The sequence below is a fragment of the Erithacus rubecula genome (assembly GCF_903797595.1).
Source record: "Erithacus rubecula genome assembly, chromosome: 3".
Classification (NCBI taxonomy): domain Eukaryota; kingdom Metazoa; phylum Chordata; class Aves; order Passeriformes; family Muscicapidae; genus Erithacus; species Erithacus rubecula.
Window position 1 is genome coordinate 8,432,165 of NC_136689.1, and position 21,802 is coordinate 8,453,966.

At 38.0% G+C, this 21,802-nt stretch overlaps 1 protein-coding gene and 1 long non-coding RNA gene across 2 annotated transcripts in view; one reads left to right on the top strand and one right to left on the bottom strand.

The window, feature by feature from the left end:
• PTPRN2 (protein tyrosine phosphatase receptor type N2) overlaps window positions 1-21,802 on the bottom strand; it is a 628,212-nt gene that overhangs the window by 54,569 nt on the left and 551,841 nt on the right. Inside the window, exon 15 of the mRNA XM_079300304.1 lies at window positions 7,069-7,216. Coding sequence (XP_079156430.1) covers window positions 7,069-7,216 — 148 coding nt within the window. The remainder of the gene's footprint in view (window positions 1-7,068; window positions 7,217-21,802) is intronic.
• Window positions 63-6,999, top strand: LOC306799957. The gene is made up of 3 exons (XR_013773722.1): window positions 63-239; window positions 3,333-3,393; window positions 6,577-6,999. It is a non-coding gene; the product is annotated as an uncharacterized lncRNA (long non-coding RNA).

The following is a 21,802-nucleotide window of genomic DNA, read 5'->3' on the forward strand; positions in this document are numbered from 1 at the left end:
TCCAGTAATTTAGGAAACATTCCTGTGCTTGCAGGGTCATGGAAGAGGGGAGCTGATGGGATTTGGTCCACCTGGCTTCTCTAAAATATGAACAGTAGGAACATGAAGTACAGCTCAGGGCTAGACAGTAAATTAATCTGTCCTCATCAAAGACCAGTGCTGTGTGGTCCTCTAGTGATGTGGGGAGACAACATGACTTGGAGATGATTATGGGAGAGAGAAATGCCAACAATTCCACTGTAAGTACAACTGGAGCACACACAGGCATCTTACACTGCTGTTACTACATCTACTTCAGACACCAGTACAGGAAACAGCAGTTCTGGAGATACTCATGTTGTTTGCCCATCATCATGATTATTTTATCACTTTTTAACTTGTGATTTTACTGGTGCTAGCTCAATTATATTTAAAGCTGGTACACCCCAAACTCCAGTCCCTTTTTTAAAAAAAAACCCTATTTCTACATCAGAACACATATAATGTATGGGTTTTATTTGTTTATACTCAGGCAGAGAATGCAGGTGTCTGCATCTCTTCCAATCATCCAGACTCACTTTCTTATGAGAAATGTTTCTATGTGTTGATCATTTCATCCTGATTTAGCTGTCACAAACAGGCCAAGAAATGTTCAAGAAATGCCATTTCTTTCCATAGACTAAAGAAAGAAAGCCCAGACCACACTCAGATAATTTGAGAGATACCTAAATCTACATATGAATCTCAAACAACTTGCACCTAAAATATAATCAGCACAATTTATACCTCTCAGGAAACCTACCCTTAACAGTATATGGTAGAAAGAGGCTGTGGAGCTGCCATTTCTGTCACCATCTACAGCTGAATAAAGATATGATGTTTTGAGAGAAGAGGATCTTTCAACTGATTTTTCAAATAGACAAAATGAGAGAGTATTTTCTAGTGGCCTGTGACACCACTCAACAGCAGGATTCCAAGATGGCTGTTAAGTACCAATCATTATTTTAATAATAAGGAACAATAAATGAATTATCAAACATTCTAAGGAGCATATAGGAAGTTAGAGAGTCTGGGCTCTGTGTAGGTTTATTCAGCAGAAATACCACTGCAGTTCAATAGATGAGCAAGACAAAGGGATGTTTGTAAGTGTTGTTTATAGTCACTCAGTCTCACCCAACAGTGTCAGCAATCTTCTGCAGGAATAAGATTAGTGATGGACAAGTCATATCAAATAACTGAAGAGATATGCTTTACTATTCACATAAAATTACTTTCTCTGCTAAGGTTTGAGGATAAAGACAAGACAGGGAGCATGTTCATTATCATTACTCATTTCCACCCCACTTTGGCACCACTGCACAAAAGAATTCAAAACATAAATATGAACTTCTGACACCTGAGATCTTGGGCTACCCAATATTTTCTATAGGAGGCTTTGCAATGAACATTGTCACAGAATGCTTAAAGAACTGCAGCTCTGAAATCTGGCTCTGCAGGAGATACACAGGTTACATGCAGGACATGTGGTGTCTCACACACCTTAAGCTAAGCAAACACTCAGGATAAGCCCTGTGCATTGAACAGCAAAAGTGTTTGAACTAATCACCAAAGGAAACGTGTGAAATGCTTTCAAATGGATGAAGGAGAGAGAGCAGACAGTGATTCATCAGTATTTAGCAAAGAGATGTCAGGGTGACTCTCCAATAGGAGTCAGGTGTGAGACCAGTGATCTATTTTTTAAAAACACAGTTTTATCCAGGCCCTCTGACTTAGTGTGCCATGTCATTATCTTGCTGTCTTGGAGGCTTTATCAGAGGGGGAGACATATTAAGGCTTTGGTAGTGAAAAGGTGTTGAGACTTTGTATTTGCTTTTGGAAAAAAGAAGTGTGCACAAAAGGTTGTACATGTTTTTCTGCATATATCAAGAGTTTGCACCCAGGTGTGCTTCAGTTGCAGCATCAACCATTCTTATTGGCAATGAACAGATTGTGCTTGTTTATGCCTGTTATCACCTCAGAGCTTCTAGGAACTTGCATAATAGCTCTTTGAAGCAGGCAGGGCAAGAAAAAAGAAAAAAAAAACCCAACAGAATACCATGGACATCAGCTTGTTATGTTAACAATGAGCAACTATGGGGAAGATACTGAATGTACAGCATTTTTTTTATTTTGCAAACTGCATATTGATTATATGAGAAGCAGGACAAGCAGGAAATACAAGTGAGGAAAGTTTGTCAGAAAAAGAAGATACATAAGATCAATCTAAAAAAAAATGAGAAAGAAAGATGAATTAAGAAATAGGAGAGGGGTAGTAATAAAAAAAATGAGAGAAAAGACAAATGCTGTTACTAGCTACTAATATGGCCAAGCTACAACTTGTCATCATTTTAAGTATCTGCAATAGCTGCTGCTGAATGCTGAGCTGCTTTTCATTTGCTATTGCTACAGCCAAGCCACAGTTGAAAGAAAAGCAAAATGTATACATGGATACATGTGGCAGAGAGAGGCTTCCTAAATAACAAGGTTAATATAAACCTCAAGCTCCAGAGAAACACAACCCATTGTGTTGCATTTTATATACATGTAAAATATAAATTATAAAATATAGAAGACGGAGCATCAAGGACATGATATAAGCAAATATACATGAGTTTGTAATGCATAAATCTCAATTTATAGAGTGAAAAAGCTACATTTTTGTATCTAGACATAGATATCTTGATGTGAAGTGGTTACTGGAGTTTGGTTTAGGTGGCTAAACATGAACATGCACCGTTTGAGAAACTGTAGGGAAGGTGAGATATTGCACAAGGAAAACAGACAGGACACAAAACCCCAAGACTTTTGCCCTATTAGAGCAGCATCTGAAGCTCACACAGGACACAGTGGCATCCTAAAGCTGTTCATTTCACTGTGAACCAAACACCAGCTCTGGCCACTGCACAGCTCTCCTGATGTCCCTGCACTGGCTGCGCCAGGGGCTTTGACACCTGGCTCATATGGAGGCAGCCACATGGACACACTTAAATTCAGGCATCCTGATCTGCAATCTCACAGACTCACATCCAAAAAACTTGGATTCAATGCCTCACTGTAGGTTTCTATGATATCTGAGAGTCCTACTGATATCTTGGTCTAGCAGGCAGGAGGGTCACAAGTCCCCCCCAGAGCTGGTGTTACACTAGTTCTGTCTGGGTTCCTTGAGTACTTTAGGCATCTCAAACAACACTGGATTCCTGTGCTTAAATTAATTAGTTGAGAATAAAATGTCATTGTTATATTGTCAATATCTGAATTATTAAACAGTGACCAATACAACAGTATGTCATCTCAACCTTTTACTTCTCTCACAGTGGCCCTGCAACTTAATGAAGATTATTTTTCTTGTTGGATGGAGATTGAAAGCATCACACTGTAAGCATCACATTTTCCCTCTGTCTTTTGTTTTCTTTTAATCAGATACTTCTGAAGGAACAGAACCAACAAAGATAAGGTTGAAAAACAAAGAATATGGGCAAATTTGAATTGTCTGAATCCAGGCATCACAGAATAAAGCAAATCTTACAGCAATCAGCCTGGCATATTCTGCCTGGATCATAATTTTCTTCCTTCTAGATTTAGGCTGATTTTTTTTTTCCCCATAAAGCACTAAAAAGCACTCCACTGAATTAAGAAAGTGAAGAACTACTGAGGAATCAAAGTGGTGCAGCCTGAAGATGATGAAGAATCATAATCTGCTGATTATCATTATTTTGCCTATAGATGATCTGCAGAAAATGGAGCTGTTCCTTGCTCTGAACTGCTCAAGTTTGCTCATTTCAGAGCACTATTTGCACATGCATTTGTAATGGATAATGCACACAACCATCTGCTCAGGTGTTCCCATCTTTGGTGCACAACCCCAGGCTGTGTTCTAAAGGAAAACAGCTCTGGGTGCATGTTCTGCCCCTAAATGCTTTGCTTTCCTTTAGAGGAGAGGCAAAGCACAGAGATCAGCAGGTTGCTTAAATATATACCATGACCCATGGACATGGCTATGGTGGACAGTTTTTGTTTAAAAGACCTGTATATATTCTTGGTGTGCATAAATAAAAACATAACAGTATTGACTCTATTGAGATGGATTTAGTTTTCAGAGATGCAAAAAGAGAAAAAAAAATTGGAAAGCTTTTCTTGAGCTGCTCATGTATTCATAAACAAAACAGGCATCACTAAATTATAGCACTAAATACAAACACTATGTGCCCTAAATTAAAGCAATCTGCTTCTTGATTGGATAAAAGCATACAGTTTTGTTAATCTAGAAGATCCAGGTAACTTGAATTGTTAGTATTTTTTAAACTACTAATTAGTTAAGTGCAGTATCAAGGTGTTCTGCTATCAAGTATTTTAAAAGCTGTTTGTATAGAATAGAAAATAGAAAAGGTAAGAGTAAAATTGTGATAATAATTATATCAGTTATATAATCAGTAAAAATAATACAGTATTACTTCAAGACTGGTTCAGAAAGAAAAACACAAAGCAAATACAACATGATATTAAAGCTTCTTTGAAGCCTTTCTAAGAGGAAATCTTCTATGTGAATTGGCAATCTTGCTCTACCTTGTCAGGGTGATTATGAATATGAAAGGAGTAAGGAAACACTAACAAGGCATTACTCTGTGAGAATACACTGAATGTAGCATAACAACTCTGTTATATCAAATATAAATATCAAAATATCAAAAGAATATCAGGTTTGCTTCTTCATACATTATGAAGTAAATCTATGGCTTTCTTTGCTATAGTTTTAATGTCAAAAAAACAGTTAAACAGTTTAAAAAAAGTGGGCAAACTGGGCCTTCTCATCTCAGTCTAATCTTAGAGTCTAAAATAACTCCCTCCTTATGAAAATTTCATATTGTTTAAACTCTATGCCACAATTTCCACCCATCAACAAAATAGTAAGTAGTTTAAACATATATAACATGACAGCTGTTTACCAGTGCACAGCAACTTCAGAAAGTGAAAACAGGTAATTATGTGCAATTCAGTCAAAAAGGAAAATTCCCAGTGCACTAATATTTGTAATAGAAGTTTCCACATTGAAGAAGCAAAGCAAATGTATCATTTTACCCTTTTAAATGTACTAAAATACTTTCAGTTAAAACTTCAGATAAATTGCAGTCACTTTATCCATGTCCAATACCTTTATTTCACCAAAACACCTTCAGGCAGCACTGATCCAGCCTAGACCCAGATATGGGAAAACCAGGCATAACATCATTCCATGCAAGAAGCAATGGCAGAGAAACAAAGGCTGGTCAGTGCTGGCTGATACACCCACACAGTACAATGTGATGAGAAAAGACAAACTGCCTGTCACCATCCCTGAGAGCATTTAAGACAGGTCCATGTGGCATTCAGAGATGTGGTTCAATGGTGACTTGGCTGGGTTAATGACTGAACGTGATGATCTCAGAGATCTTTCCCAACCCAAATGATTCTGTGACACCCAAGCTAAAAATCTCTGCTCTGTAGCACTGTCCCAGCCATGATACTTCTGGATTTGGAGAGAAAATTCTAGTCTGAAGGTTTCTTTTCTATCTTGTAGCTCATCCTATCATGAAGACACAGTTTCAACATCAGTCAAATAACCAGCACCAAATTCTGGCAACATCTGTAGCTCCCATGCTGTCACTGTGGCAGCAACCAAAACCAGTCTAGCTTAATTTATGAACAAGAACTTGAAATATCTTCCGATGGTCTGACTGGTTCCATATTGATGGAACACTTTAAGCAGGAAGATTAACTTGGATCAATATATAATTTTCATGGAAAATTTTCACTGCCTATCATGTCAGTTGAGTGCAGGTTTTTTCAAGATGTAAAAGGGCACAGAAGGCTTTCATGGTGACTTCTTGTTATGGATTAATGAAGAACTTCTCAAAAGGCCTGATATGAAAACAAATGGAAGTCAGCAAACTGCTGCTGTTGCCCCAAAAGGCTTCTGACCAGCACCATATTTACTCAAGAGAATTAATATTACCAAGTTGCTGCAATCCTCTCCTGAGTAGAAAAGTATTGCAGAAAGAGCCACTACATAAACAAAAGAGACAAACCCTGCTGAAGCAAATATGCAGGGACTGATAAGCTAAGTTAAATTATCATGTTCTTCCAAAGACTCTTCACTCTAAATCTGGCTATGACATTTACTTAAGGTGTTACCTGTCATTTCCCCATTTTCTAAAGGATGAATACTACTTACCCAAGACTGTCTTAGGAAAAATTAATGTTTTCAGGGCACTTTAAAAATTAAACCAGCTATATATGTTTGCCAAGATATCCAGCTGGATTGTGGGCACACTGATTGAGAGCAGTTTGGTTGCTGTGGACTGTGCATATATTCTCAGTTTCATTTTTGTTTCATTGGTTGCTTAATGAAATATGCATCCATACACTACCAATGTAATCTACAAGATAAATATATGTTTGCATAGGAAAAATATATTACTTTTATTTCAAGCTCAAAAGGTGGCTGCTTACAGGGAAGAGCAGATTCTAGGAATATAATCATCAGTTCCTTTTTTTTTTAATCATTATTTTTATATTGTTTAGACAAGCCTTGCAGAGAGAAGCCTGTTTGCAAACTTATCCACTGAAACCTAAAGGGGCTCCTTGAGTACAGCTGATAAACAGATCATCTAGCTCTTCCTACAGACTGCTGGTTTTACTGCTGGCTGGCCAAGAGACCAACTTGTCTCGGTCAGAAGAAGAAGAGACTTCTATTGAATAGCTACAGATGCCATTCTTGTAAAGACAGCACATTCCAGCACTGAAAATCACTCTGTCTATGGAATTCTGTGGGACAGCACAGCTGCAGCAGCAGTGTTATGTGGCACAGTTGTGCATTTTTTAACATATATGTGACTTACAAGGAGATAAACAGGCTCTGATACCACAACAGGACATGCACCCAGCCCACAGCTGTAGCCACAGCTTTCCTGTAGACACAGAAACCACTCCACATTGTCTGGCTGCCTTCTGCAGCTCTCACAGCACTGTGCAAAGGCCACTGGGGATGCATCCAGAGCCAAGGGGGGCACATACACGGTACCACAGCCTGCGAGCGGTTCTTGCGGGCGTTCTCCTCCCGCTGCGCCACGCCGCTCTCGCTGGGCTCAGCCTGGTAAGCACACAGAGCTTCCCACTCCTTCTCCAGACGATTCTTGTTCTTCAGGTGATCTTCCATGTAGGACTGGAATGAAAAAGAATACTGCATTAAGCACTGAATGAGATAGGCTGAGAGTTTAGCTAAAAGGATGTTTCTCAAAGCATGGGAATCCGGAGCTTTGGGGGAAAAAGGGGCTCAGTTTAAAGGTTCGTTTCCTTACTTAAGAGAGTTAACTTCAAGCTTATTTGTGCTATAAAAAATGAGAATGATAAAATGTACCACTGCTAATAGAGAGGAAATTCTTGAAACATCCAGTCATTGAGCTTTAGGAGGAAATTATTTCTTCTTCAGTACCTAGAAAACATAAGCCCAAATGTCTCCTCCATCAGGCAATGGAAAAGAAAGAAAGTTCCATTGACAAAAATTACTACAAACAACAACTTGTGCCAAAACAAAGAATTTAACAACTAAAGTTCAAGCACATATGTTCTATCACAACAGTGATAGAAATGTTGAAAAGAATTAAAAAATTGCCAGGCTGAACTGTTGTGGCTCAAGTACTGGGTCATCAGAGACTCATCTTGCAGATGAACTGGCACAGAGACTTGAAATGAGAAGGTGTTGTTAATTAATATTAATGTATATTGTTAAAGATTGTACATTGCAGTCAGTTAACAGTATTGGGAAAAGCATCACCAAAGAAAACTCTCTGTGGCAGGAATGATGGGACATCCAAGTACATTGGTGCTGGTCTCAAGGTTTTGCAGAACTCCCAAGGCTAGAGCTCCCATCCAGCAGTGGCTAGGAATTCAGTTCCAAAGATTTGAGAGAAGTGAATCAAAAACTCTCTTCCTTCATCCCTGAAAGGGACCTGAAAATAATCCAAGTATGTGAGGGGAAGAGAGCAGAAAGGAGGAAGGGTGAGTTGACCCAGAAATGTTCCCCTTCCTTTAACATGAAAATTAAGAAAGTGATCACCTGCTACTTTAAGCCTTCTAATACAGGTTCATTACCTTGCAGACCCTGCCATCTTCTCCTACAACAAAGAGAACCATCTGACATACCCTGTTCATATTTGTAAATTAAACTCCATACTGCCTTTACTAGGTAGGTTGAAATTAACATTCCTAAAGGGATTTTAAAGGGACAGACTGTTTAGGAGACAGGCTCAGGACTGAGGTAAACAGCAGAGCTTCTGGCCCAAACATCAGTCACAGTGATTATTGCTGAAAACTTCACAAATACAGCCCAATCTGTAGCAAACCTTGTCAAGAAAAAACTCTCAGAAAGGATTCACTGTAAAGGATAAAAAGCACTTTAATTGCTTAGAAAACCTTTTCCATATTCAATCTCTGTGATGTGGAATTGTTCTTCCAAACATGCCTTAAAGAAGAAAGGCTCTCATGCCCTCTCAACAAGTTTAACAGAAGGTATAAAAAGCTTGTAGCTTGTCCTTTGCCAAACAGGAGCTCTGCAAATCTCTTGTGCCACTGTGCTCCCCACCTGGCTGGCAGGGCAGGATTCACCTCCCTCTTGCAGCTTGAACAGATTTTGATGACAAAAGAGCCCCTGACACACAGCTTTGTTTGGTGCAGGGGTTTTTGGGCACACGTGTCTTTACACAAGGTTTGTAAATCAAACCTGGTGCTGAAAAACCAATTCAACGCTTCCAGAAGGGATGTCTTTAAGGACACAGAAAAATATTGCATTAGAAGAGAGGTTTCTAAGGAGGTAAAAAATAATGGTGGCCTAGATGCAATCAAAACACCTACTGTGTGATTGCTTCTTTTCTATAATGAAGGAGAAAGTGGACAGAGCTGTGACCTGGCAGATGTGGAACTGGGAGAGCAGCATGGCCCTGCTGGGTGCCAGGGTGTGGGTCAGGGAACCTGGACCAGCATTAACTTGCAAGTTAAAAGGAGGAAACCATTCTCTAATAGTTAGTTTGTCCTTGTCAAAAGGCTGTTGCTGCTGGGGAAAGGAGGGAGGCTAAAGATCCTGTTCTTTCTCCCTAGCAAATCTGTGCCTGGATACGTCTACTGAAATTATAGGGAAAAAAAAGATAATCCCTCCGGAGCAGAGACTTGCTGGTATGTAAGAATTTTTATGAGGCAAAGGGAAAAAATAGCAAAATCTTACAATACCACAGAGCCAAGACTGCTGGCTTCAGAGCAGCTGTTTAGCATGCAGCAGAGATCAGGCAGTCAAGGACCAGCCTGTAGCATCTTCCCATTTTAAACCACAATTTTAGAATCTGATTCATTTTGACATGCCCATCACCAGTGTCCCACAGACTTCAGGGACATTTTATGCAGATATACAGATCTGCCAACACTGAATCTCTCCAAAACACTGGTAGGTCCAGAAAGCTTCAGGAAAGGGGCCATGAACATTTGATTCCTAAGGCAAGACTCAATGTAGAAAGAAGCTTTCTGTTTACTCCAATTTATCTCTTTGATGATTTCAAGGATTGTATTTTGAAAAGAAATTTAATTTCCTTTTAAAATCATCAAATCTGACACAGTTAAGGTAAAGTTTACAATTAAGGTAAATTGACTGCTTCTATTGCATATGAACTTTTAAATAAATGAATGCTCTTTAGAAGTTTTTACTTTTACCTTCATTTTTATATAATCTTGAGTATAAAGATACATGAATTTTCAAATGAAAACACACCGAAATCTTCACTTTAACCAACCATTTTTTGTGGGGTTTCAATTCCTGCATCACATGGATCAGATTCACAGAGCACTTCCTGACAGACTTTGAAGAGGTGTTTGACTATTTGAATGGACCCATGGAAGGCTCTGCCCAATATGAACATCTGCTTTACACACATTTTTAAGAGCTACTGAGAAAGAAACTTGCTTTAAAATATTCAGGAGCCAGACAATTCCCTCAGAGTTAAGTAATCTTTCATTTACAGTCCTTTAGAGCCCCTACGCTCATCCCCACTTTGCTAAACAGAAGCTTAGTGATTTTGAAATGCTCTCTTGGGAGCTGCTGGATGTACATTAAATTGAGTGGAACTTCTGATATTTTAGAGATTGTATGTCTACTCAAATCCACTCCTTAATTAGGATGTTTTTGATGAGACATTCTGCAGTGTTTGCCTGCTACAAAAGAAATTCATTACCAACATGTCAAACACGCACATGATTGTCCTTGTCCCAGAGCAGCAGGTAAAATAAATAGAGGTTGTCACACTGTTATTGCAATGCTCCTCAAGCCTGCTGAAAAAAGCAGAGGTCTAGACTCACCAATATGTGCACAACAAGGCAAGTCCTGTAATCCCAAGTATATGCTATTATTTAAACAAACACCATCTGCTTGCACAGGTCTTCTGATGCACCTTAAATTCCATTAACCTTAATTTTCCTTCCACAGGGCCTCACCTGTGAGGAAAATTGGTAGCCCAGTCCATACTTTCTCCTGTTTAGACAGAGGAGATACTCTTGCTACCAAACGTGCTGTGGGGATAAGGAGGATGTGAGTGCATGCATTATAAAATCTATTATTGCTGTGTGAGACACACAGGTTGTAAGGCAAAAGGGGAGCTTTTAGCCAGAGGATGAAAAGCTGTCCCAGAGACAATGAATGCCACACTCAGTAGAACATATTAAGACAGATTTCATGTGCCTGAACACAGGCACAAAGAGCACAGTGGCTTGGCTTGGCTTTGGTGGAACTTGGCTTTGTTAGAGTTTTCTGTATGCTCAGTTGATGTTTAATAGGGTATCAAACTACTTTGGTTTTCTTTCTTTCTTTACTTTTTTTATCAAGAGGGATGTCCAACACATGCTCTGTGACTAAATAAGGTTAAAAATATAACTATTAAATTCTAGTTAGTCAACCTTTAAATCATAAAATCACAGAATCATTTAGATTGGAAAAGTCTCTCAGATCATCAAGTTCAAATGGGAACCCAGCAGTTCCAAATCCACCACTAAACCATGTTCCTCAGTACCACAGCTATATGTCTTTTAAATACCTCCAGAGATGGTGATGACCCCACCACTGCCCTGGGCAGACTGGTCCAGTGCTGGACAGCCCTTCTGGTGAAGAAAGTTTCCCAAATATCCAATCTCAACCTCCTTGGTACAACTTGAGGCCATTTCCTCTTCTACTATCACTTATTAATTGGTTGAAGAGACACAATACATTTTTCAGTAGTATGGTTTGCATCTGTCAAGATATTTGTTTTTAAAATGCCTATTTTATTAGCTGATGTTCAGCTGCCACAATTATTTTTGACCCCATAATTCCAAGAAGGTAGTTGAGTAGGAGCTCTTTTCATGACTGAAGATTCATCTTTCAGTGAAAACGTGTGCAGCTCTCAAATTCACAATCTTTGACAGGTCTAATCGAATTTCAAATGTCAGCTGAAGATGAGGATGTGAAATTATCTGAATCCTTGTAAATGGTGACCACTCAAATCCACACTGTTCACACAATAAGAGTGGGAGTCACTGCTTTCAACCTGCTGCTGATTTTTCCAGAGATGCAGAGGGCCAGGCAGTGCTGTTGTGCTTCCCAGGGTTCTTCAGAAGCAACATGTAGAGGAAAGAATTTGTCTTAGCTATTATATAGCAAATTGTGCAGTAAAAGACTATACTTGAAAAGATTTGTTTTGTATTCTTGCCAGTTAATTTAAATATGGGAGTTTTTGCCTTTGTTTCTTGCTAACTCATGGGTTGCATCGTTCTGGCCCAGGATGCCCCAGAATTCTTGCTACTCTGAATTTCTTTGTGTTCTCTAGTACACATTTTATTGACTACATGTAAGAGGAATACTTTTCTGCATAAATCCAATTTGCTTTCAACATCACATGTGGTTTTGTCCTTCCATTTTCTGGCTTAATACCTTATCATTAGTGGCTTCACAGTGAATTTCTCTGTTCCCACTCATATTACTCACAGTGCTATAGAATTCAGAGAAAGAAGCAGCCAGGTCTTCAAATAATGTAATTTCTTGTATTTCACTAGAAGTCTTCTAACATTTGGCTGCTCTGGATCTACAGCAGAAGCCTAAAGTAAAGCACAGTTCATTACTTCTTGGACTCTTAACTGTTCTGAACTATACATTGTATACCCTGTAAATATACAAATGTTTTCAATAAGGAACACTAGTTCTCATTTGAGATGTTTTTCTTCATAGGGATGTCAACAATATTGCTTTTCTATTTCAAACTTAATTTGATACTCATTTTCACTAAGCTATTTATTTCAGCTTTAGTCTGCTTGCTCAGAATATTGCTGTTCTCCATAACTTCTGCTTGTATATATTCCAGTGTCTTCACAGATCATGAATTAATGGATCTATGCAAATTATAGATATCTCTTCTTGCAACTCTTTTCTTCAAAGATAATTTATTTGTTTTATGTGTTTTCAGGTTTAACATTTTCAAACTTTTGAATTACTCCTCTGTCATCACGTCTGTGCAGAACTTTAGACTGTGATGAAAGTCATTGTCACTTCCACTCATTTCCACATCATTATTTAAAAAGTTAAATATAACTGGATCTAAGAGAAATTCCTGTACTGTGCCAGACATAGCTTTCGATCATTACTTTTTGTATATCAACCTTTTGTCTCATTTCAATCCACGTAATTGTCATCTAAGAATTTGGCATTAAATTTTCAATTTACCATTCATGAGACAGTGTCATGACTTCATTAAAATCTGTATGTGTTACATCCATTGTTTTCACTTCATCTATTGGATTTTGTAGTTTTACTTAAAAAAAACAATCAGGTTTGTCCAGGCAAGATTTGCTCTTTAGAAAATTATGCATATTCTTACTCATTGTTCAGCTATCCAATGAAAAGGGTGAAGGAGATTAGCAAACACACAAAGGAAAGACTTCAGCCTTTCCCATCCTCTTAAATGACACCCTTGTATTTATTTTCCTTTTACGTCCTTGAAAAATCTCTCTCTAGATAATCAGCAGCTCCTTTTTAATATGTGCTCCATTATTTTCTAGGGCTGGATTCTAGACTCAGGGAATAGCAATAGAAAGGTTCATTTCTCTTCTCTTTTCCTGCTCCCCACTTCTCTTTTACAAAATGATTACTTTATTCTATTTTGGTGCACCCACACTTGTCCAGAGCTGATCAAATAAAGCCACCTGAGATCAGTGCCAATATCAGAACTCTGAGCCACGTTCAGATCTTGCAGAGCACCACAATGTTTTTTCCACACTTTTTAAGCATTTCTCATTTCCCAGCCCAGTTTCATAGTAGCACTGAAGTGACTTTGGGGTCTGGCTTGCAGAAGATCAGTTTTTCTCCCTGAGCTGCCCTGGTGTCCTTGCACAGACAAAAGGCTGGGAGCTCATCACATCTATCCATGAGGAAACTCTCAGTGGTGCTGAAACATGGGAGCAGAGACAAACTATGCCCATGAATTTCTGCCTTTCTTTCTAGCAAAGCAGACCATAAATAAATAGAGGATGCACTATCTCAACCAATTTCTGTCTTTGCATCAACTAGGATGAGAACAAAATAAATTTTTCCCAACAGTTTGTTTTTCCATGGAACTCCCACAGTTGTTTCCGGTGCTCTAATCCAGCCAACCCCCAATAATGCAGAGCCTGTAACTGGTACCAAGACCAGCTCCATCTCTGAAGCATCAATCCATGAATGTTAGAAACACCAGTTTCAATCTTAAATATCAAGTTTCCAATATTAACTGCAAAGAAGTGTGATTTTATTGGGGTAGTTATATTTGGCTTATATAGATAGATAAAATGAAAAATTCTGTGTGGCAGCTCATTGTCAGTATCTCACAGCACTTGTGTCTGGAAGAAATCTCAGTAAATTACCATCTGGCTATAAAGTCTCACATGTTTCAATCCCAGGGAATGTTCTGCATCCACTGCTTTACTGGAACCAGGATTTCATCACCTGATTAGTCAGTCACTTCAGGCTGAAGGTTCCTTTCTTTTTTCTAACTTATCCTGTGCCATTCCAGATCTCCTGCTCACAGTAACCACAAATTAAAATATATGGGAAATAAAAACTTGGGAATTTGTGTTTTCTCTTTGCAAAAGACACTGAGAAATTATTTTTCCTCCTCCATTTGCAGCCACATTACTACCATGATGTGTTCTCATATTTCTCAGGACATGATTACACCAGTGAAAAAAATAGTTTTGAAGCTTTTCAATTATGTACTGAAAAATACTATGGAGCTCTATTTGTAATTTGGCATGAAACACTATTAATATCATACATAATATGGTAGGTGATGAAGGAAAACCTAAAAAAAAAAAAAAAAAAAAGCCAGAGGGAGGCAATTCACTGACAAAGCAACTATTCAGAGAATAATATCCCTAGATTGCTTCAAATAGGTTGTATTATTTGGAAATAATTTATCTTCCAAGGTGATATCAGCCAACAATAAAAATGACATTCCATAGTTTCAGTTTCATATTTTAGGATGTAAAGCTCATTGTAGACCCCTAAGCATGCACACAGAGAGAAGTTGTGCTTTCAGCATGCCATCTCACATAATGTTAAATTATTGTCCTTGGTTTGCCAGAGAAATATCACCTCTGCACAAGCAGTGTAAGGCATTACCTACCAGACTGGAGCAGTGTGCAACTTTGGCAAGAAAGGCTGTGATTTGATGGGGATATTGAATAACAAGCTATGTTCTATTAGCCTAAATTAATACACCCTTGATGCAGTGTACATCACCATCTCTCCCTCTCCTAATGCTCTGATAATAGAGTTTTGTAACTTGTAAAAGGATTACTTCAATCCAATCAGCAGGTGCTGGGATCAGTGTGTGCCACACAAACACTTGCTAATCCCTTTTCTTACAGCTCCCAGCTGCCAAAGGTGTTCAATGAAATCCCAGTGAAATGGATGGACACAACCTGGTGTGGACTGACACAGGTTGTCATCTCTGGAGGAAATCTTGGAAAATACATGTGGTGCTAAGCATTGCTTCAACTGGAAAGGTGGAGGCAGGCATACTTTTTAAAAGAAATGCAGCTAAGAAGTTAAACATTAAAAAAAATGGAATGATTAATTATGAAATATTTACTCTACCTGGCTCTCTAAATATAGCAGAAGATGAAGAAATTCACTCTACAAGGAATCCCTTCTTAAGGAATATCAGCTACTTAATGGTGTTTTCTAGGTCTTAAAATACAACCACCCTCATCTCCTCCTCCTTACCCCCTTTCTTGAAATCTAAATTATGCCTATGAAGTTTCACCCCTGCAATTACTTTGCTTTAAATAAACCTCAACAAAAAAGAGAAGATGATTTCCATAAAAGGAATATAATTTGCTCCCTTAAATCCCTGTATTCTATATCTCCTTGTCCAACTGTCTGAAAATGCTCACATTACTTTTGCAGGGGAGACAAGTATCACTGCTGCCTCATACATGGGAAATGAAAGGGCAGAAACATTGAAATTAATTTCCCAGGGTCACAGAATATGTTCCTAAACCACTAATTTCTGCAGGAATATTCTTGACAACTGTTTTTTCCCTCATGATCATGTTTATAGACATGGCTAAAAGTCAGGACACCTTAATGAATCCATATCTGATAACATTTTTGTAATTACAAGTATACCAGATTTTCTGACTGTGACAGAATTATTACAGATTTTGGGTGGGAATTTTAGAAATACATGGTTTAAGTGTCTAGTGAGTAGATAAATTTATGCACATACTGTATGGTGTTTATACAATGCCAAGGTAAATAATATATATGTAAAAAATGAACTATCCAGAAGTGGTTTCTAAAATTTCTGTACTTCTTATAGTAGATTTCACTGCAAAAGTCTTAAATAATAAATAGCCTTCACAAAAAATAACAATATTGCTTCAAAAAATTAAGGACTAAACCTCTTAGCCAAATACTGCTATTTCACAGCATGGGATATGTTGTGACATTTCTTAAAACCAAAAATAAATCCAAAACAAGAAAAAACTCAGCCCAATCCTGCCCATTAAAGACAGCTCTGCAGTACAGGAACTGGCGCCAAGGAGAGTGTCAGCTGAATTCATCAACTGAGACATTTTGGGAAGCATTTCTGGTAGCTTTGTTAAAATGTAAAAGCACAAGCATGTAAAAACTAGCTGGAAAACGGAACAAAAATATACAAATCAAGTCCTTTGACTCTTTGTGATAAATATTGACACCCAACACTATTCTCACAGAAAACTGCTATTTTCTTCTTACACATTAAATCAATTTTTCAGATGATCCCTTCTCACTTCATTTTTTTACTAATGTTTTAACACCATACTACAATCCAAGACATATTTGTGATTCATTTATACGTCTGTTGTGGGTCTGAAATGAAAACTTTAAAAATATATTGCTGCACACTAATTACCTGGCTGAAAACACAAACCCAAATTCCCTGGCTTCTTCTCGTGGCCCTGCTAACTCAATTAAGCATCTAAATTTGGGTTCCCTGTTGGGTACTGCATTTTCAAATTTAAATTTTAATGAATTACAGTCTGTGTTTCTTTCCAGAGCACTTGTATAGTCATCTTCCTTTACTATATATATAAAAATTACCAAGGGATAAATAAAGAATTCTGAAAACGTCATGTTTAAAAATAATCCTCTCTTCAAGCATGGTCAAGTTCTAGAGAGATAATGAGACCAGTAAAACCCAGGCAACCAGGACCAAGTATATCCAAGTGATACAGAACATGATGTGATTTATAGATAGCCTGGAAAAATATCACTATGTTAGACACTGGCCACCTTGAGGCCAAAAGGGAAAAATATTACTTTTACAGACATAATATCCCTGCCAAAGCAAAGTAAGTACTTAGTAACTGCTACTCTGAAACTTGTGAATAAAAGTCACCAAGTGCTTCTCCAGGAGAAAATAATAGCTCATAAATGAAACTCCTCTGCTTTTCAGTGTGGGTTTGGGTTGTTTTTTTTTTTTTTTTTGGGTGGGAGGCAAGGTAAGATATTGAACTGATAGAGTTTGTACCTAAACACACAGAGAGGTTGTAGAAAATTGAGAACATGCAATATGAAATCCAAGAAGTCTTGCAATTCATGCTAAATCCACAGCCCAGAGGCTGGCAATATAAGCACAAGTGACCTGGGAGAAAAAACTGGGAAAGAACAGCTGGGCTAATCAGCCTTTTCCTTAGAAATCTCCTGCAATAGAGAACAGACACTTCAAACTCCACAAACATCTTCAACAATCACATCCTTGCACTCAGGACCATTTTGGATCATGTCCACTACCTAGCAAGTTCCATGTTTGCACACAGAGAAGCAGCACAATTAGTAAACTGCCAGTTCCATGGAAGTACAGCAAACTCAGTGCAATAGCAAAAACAAAGAGTTTGACTATAAAAGACAGCTCAGAAAGTAGGTTAAATGAAATACTGACTTTTTTTAATGGTTGGACTTGATGTAGGAGGTCTCCTCCAACCTAAACAATTTTATGATTTTATGACAGTAAGAAATGAAGAAACTTTTTTCACAAAAGCCCTTGCAGGACTTAAAACAGATGACTGTGGGAGAAGAGACTTCTGCCCTTCCTCTTCCATGTCACACTCACAGCCATGTTGAAACAACATGCAGTAGGAGAATAAGCAATGCTGGCTGTGAGAAAGATGCAGCTGGCATCCACCCAGCTCCCAAATCTGGAGGAAGTGTCCCATTTTTCAGGTAACCTTTTATCTATGCACCATGAGATTTTCAACTGATGCTGCCTAGCTCAGTGATTCTCAAATATTTTTCTCATGAAAGCATTCAAAAGGGATTGTGCAGTGATGGTAGAAAAGCTTTAGAAGTGCATAAGCTGAAGACATCCTGCCTACTCCTGGGACTCTTGGGTTTCCATGGAAGCCAGTAAAGGATAACACTTTAAAGAAGTTTGGGAACACTGGTCTAATCTACAGATGAAAATATTTGAAGTGACAGAGGGCAAAATAAGAACAAGGAAAAAACAATGTGAAAGAGAACAGAAGAAGAAGCCAAGAACAGACTGTAGAGGTCAACAAAGAAGTGAAATGATGAAAGAAGACACTACACTGCTGAGGAAGAAAGTCAGAAAAACAAAAACCAGAGCCCAGCTAAATGCTAGGGGAAGAAGCAAATTTTGGTCATAGCTGATAGCTCCCAGTATTTCCTTGCATGCTGTTTCTTTTCCTGGGAACCCTTCCCTTCAACTGCTGAACAAGGAAAATACATTGAGGGAGTGACAGCAGTAGTTTTGAGTAGACAGCAAAAGTACACTGTTAAACAGAAGGAAAAAGAACCTAAAATTTGGTGCATGCTCATGATTGCTAAGGATTTAGCAGATTGGGCATACATTCTTGAAGAAAACAGTTATAAATTCAGAAGAGACTCAAAAAATGCATGGAAAGCATCCTTTTCCATCATAGAGTTACTTACTATAGACTGCACACCCTTGCTTTGGTTTTCACAAGCTTTTTCAATATGTATTTAACATCAGACAGGATGGAATGTTTTGCTTCTAGATAACAAGGTGAAAACTAAACTCATAGAGTAAAATCTGACAAGGTGAAGTCCAGAATTCCTTTATACTTTCATGTCTTAAAAAAGAGCAATGAGAGAAAAAAAAGGGCAAAACAATTAACCTTTGAAACAATCCTTTTTCTGTTCAGGTCACTATGATGAGTTGTGAGAGCACAGCACTGGGACATCAGGGGATGGGAATCTAGTCCTGGCTCTGTTTCCAGCCTTAAGGTTTGTCTTGGTCAAGATGCTTCCCTGTCTGTGCCTGAGTTTGCTGGACTAAAAAGACAAGATAATGATATCGACCTTTAGAAACAGCTTTGAATCTACTGATCAAAAGTAGTATATAAACATTGGCTTCTTATTGCTTTGGTTATTGGAGTGAGTTGAAAGGATCCTGGTGACTTTTATCAAAATTTGTTTTATGAGGCCCCAGAATCCTATCTGAAGGACAAAGTTTCTCAAAATTCAGTGATGAGGACACAGATATGGTAAGTCGAAGGCTGGTGGATACCCTCAGATATCACCAAGTTTTTGTGACTACATGAGAACTTCAAATGACCCAAAAGCCATTTATGGACTTCCAGAAGAAATAGTGTATTAGGCACCATTAGTACATTTACCACAGCAATTAGACACTATCATGGTGTTTTCAATCAAACTGTTGCAATGCAAACAAAGACACCAAAAGGTGAAAGGAGGCAATGAAGAATGAAGAAAGCACTTTTCTCAGGCAGATATCACACACACACACACCTGAGAAACAGAAGGACACCCCTCTACTGTGAGCCAGCAATGCCCTGGGGATCTTAGCTTGCTGTGATTAATAAACCAAACCCTTCCAGGTGCCTTCCCCAGCAGCAGATAAATAGCTGCATCAGAAATACTCCTGCATTTAGAAAAGCTTTGGGTTTGGATTCTGCATTAGCCTCACCTTGAAAAATTCACTCATTTAAGTCCACCCCAGCCCACCACACTGGCATGGTGACTGTCTCTTACTGTCATGATCTACACAGTTTGTTATGATTATGACAGATTAAGAAGCACCCTTGATGCCTTTGAGCTAACACATAATTATAATATATACAAAACATGATTTTATGATAGAAGTGCTTTTCAGGGTATTGTTAGTGCATGCTGTTTAAAAGCTGCTACATGTAAGCCAAAACTCCTTTGCTGTTGCCTGAATGAAGTGAATGTACACTTTAGGACACTTCCTGCTGCAATCACATTCCCCCTGCAAGACTGTTCCAAGGAACATTGTAGGACTACAGATAAAGGTTAATTCTGTAACCTGCAGTTTTTGGGGAGAGCCCAGTGAAGTTCCACATTCTCTAAGCAGAGGTAAAGCCTGGAGTAATCTCATGGTAGAGCAGGTACATGAGGGTTTGTTGTGTTGGTGGTACTTCTACACACAGTCCATCTACTCATGCAAATAATGTCTTAAAGCATTTAAATGATCTCTATCTATTCTAGTGGTAAAATTTGTCACTGGCAAAGACATATGACATCTTTTCCATTAGCTTTTTTCTGTAATGTGACACAGGCAGATTAAAAGGGTTCTTTAACATACATCTTCTCCAGTACTGATGTGGCAGAGACCACTGCAAATTAAATTTTATGAATTATCACTGCTGTGCTTTTCACCATTTATGTCACTATATATTTATAATTTCCTCATCCCAAGGAGCACAAATAGCCTTGTCAACTTCATTTGTACACCACTGTCAGAGACGAAAATTGCAAATATTGCAAGGAAAAGTTTTAAAATTTAAAATGCCAAACAGTTTTCCATTAACACAGAAAAGTTGTATATATATTGTATCTCTACTCCCAAATATTTATCTATACCTATAGAGGATACCATTGCTGTTCATGGTATTTGTACACAAGCATGCATGTGGGTATAAAGCGCCCACATCTCAAGGCACATGATACTAAAAAAAAAAAAAAAAAAATATACAAACCCTGAAAATATACCAGTATTTAAAGGTATAAGAAGGCCTAAATAAACATGAAGTAACACTGTGTCATAAATATACCACCGAGATCTAGGGCCTGATTCTGACTGGGCTCCCACCCGCTAATCACTCGTCTGCAGGCACAGCCGTGGGTGCAATTTCAGCTCTCAGATTTTCCTGCTGTAGCTTTTTTCCCCTTGTTATCTCAGTAGACATCTTCACTTTGGTGAGATGGATATTGAACTACCATCCTGCTACACATTCTAGGAATATGCACACAGCAAGCAGCTCGGCATCAGCTCACACATGAGCAGCCTTAGCTCCCATAAAATATTCATTCATTTAAAAAATATTTGCACCCTGCTGTCAAACTTAGACAAATTCATACTGAGCCTCAGAAAATAGCTGTTTTAATGGTAAATGATGTTCCAGAAACCTCTTTCAGGCTAAACACTCTCGTCAAAATTATTTTAATAAGAAAGATTAACAATTTCAACATTAGCTGCTAATCCCCTTTCATTTGAAACTGTGCTGATAAAATTCTTTGCTTGTCATTCAAATAGTAAGTAATAATTATAGATTTGGGGCCTCCATCTCTTGCTTCATTAATAGTAAATTGCATGGAAGTCTGAAGCATAAAGTCAGCTTTGATACATCTCAAAATGCAATTTCCATAGCTTTCCTTAGCTATGTACAATTAATTACAGAGTTAATAAGGGGAATATGTTAATGAAAGGGAAATTATTCACTCAGACCACCTGGTCTTATCAAATTTCTTTAATATGTTTCCTTCTTTCTGTGAATTTGCATGACAGCAAGAACACAAATCATGGTGTGCATTGCTAGTCCTTTAGTATTTTTATTTGCAACCAGCTAAAGTCCACTTAAATTAAATACAGAAAGAATGAAAGATGTAGTCAGCAGTAAATAACTGACTGCATTTGTTTTCTCAAGTTCAGTACCTTTATAATTTTAAAATAAAATCGCTTAAACAGCTTTATAATTACCAAACTCTCTTCAGTGCTGAAGTATAAATATAATACATCCAAAAAGGAGACATTGCCATCTTCTATTTTCTTTAAAGAAATGTACTGCATGTGCACATATTTAATAAAAGATGTACAGAAACAGCTTCAATTTACTGCAGTCTGACAGCTACTAGAGCTTAGCTGCTATGTGCAGCAGGGTTTTTGGATGTTCATGGGAATATTTTAGTTGGTACAAA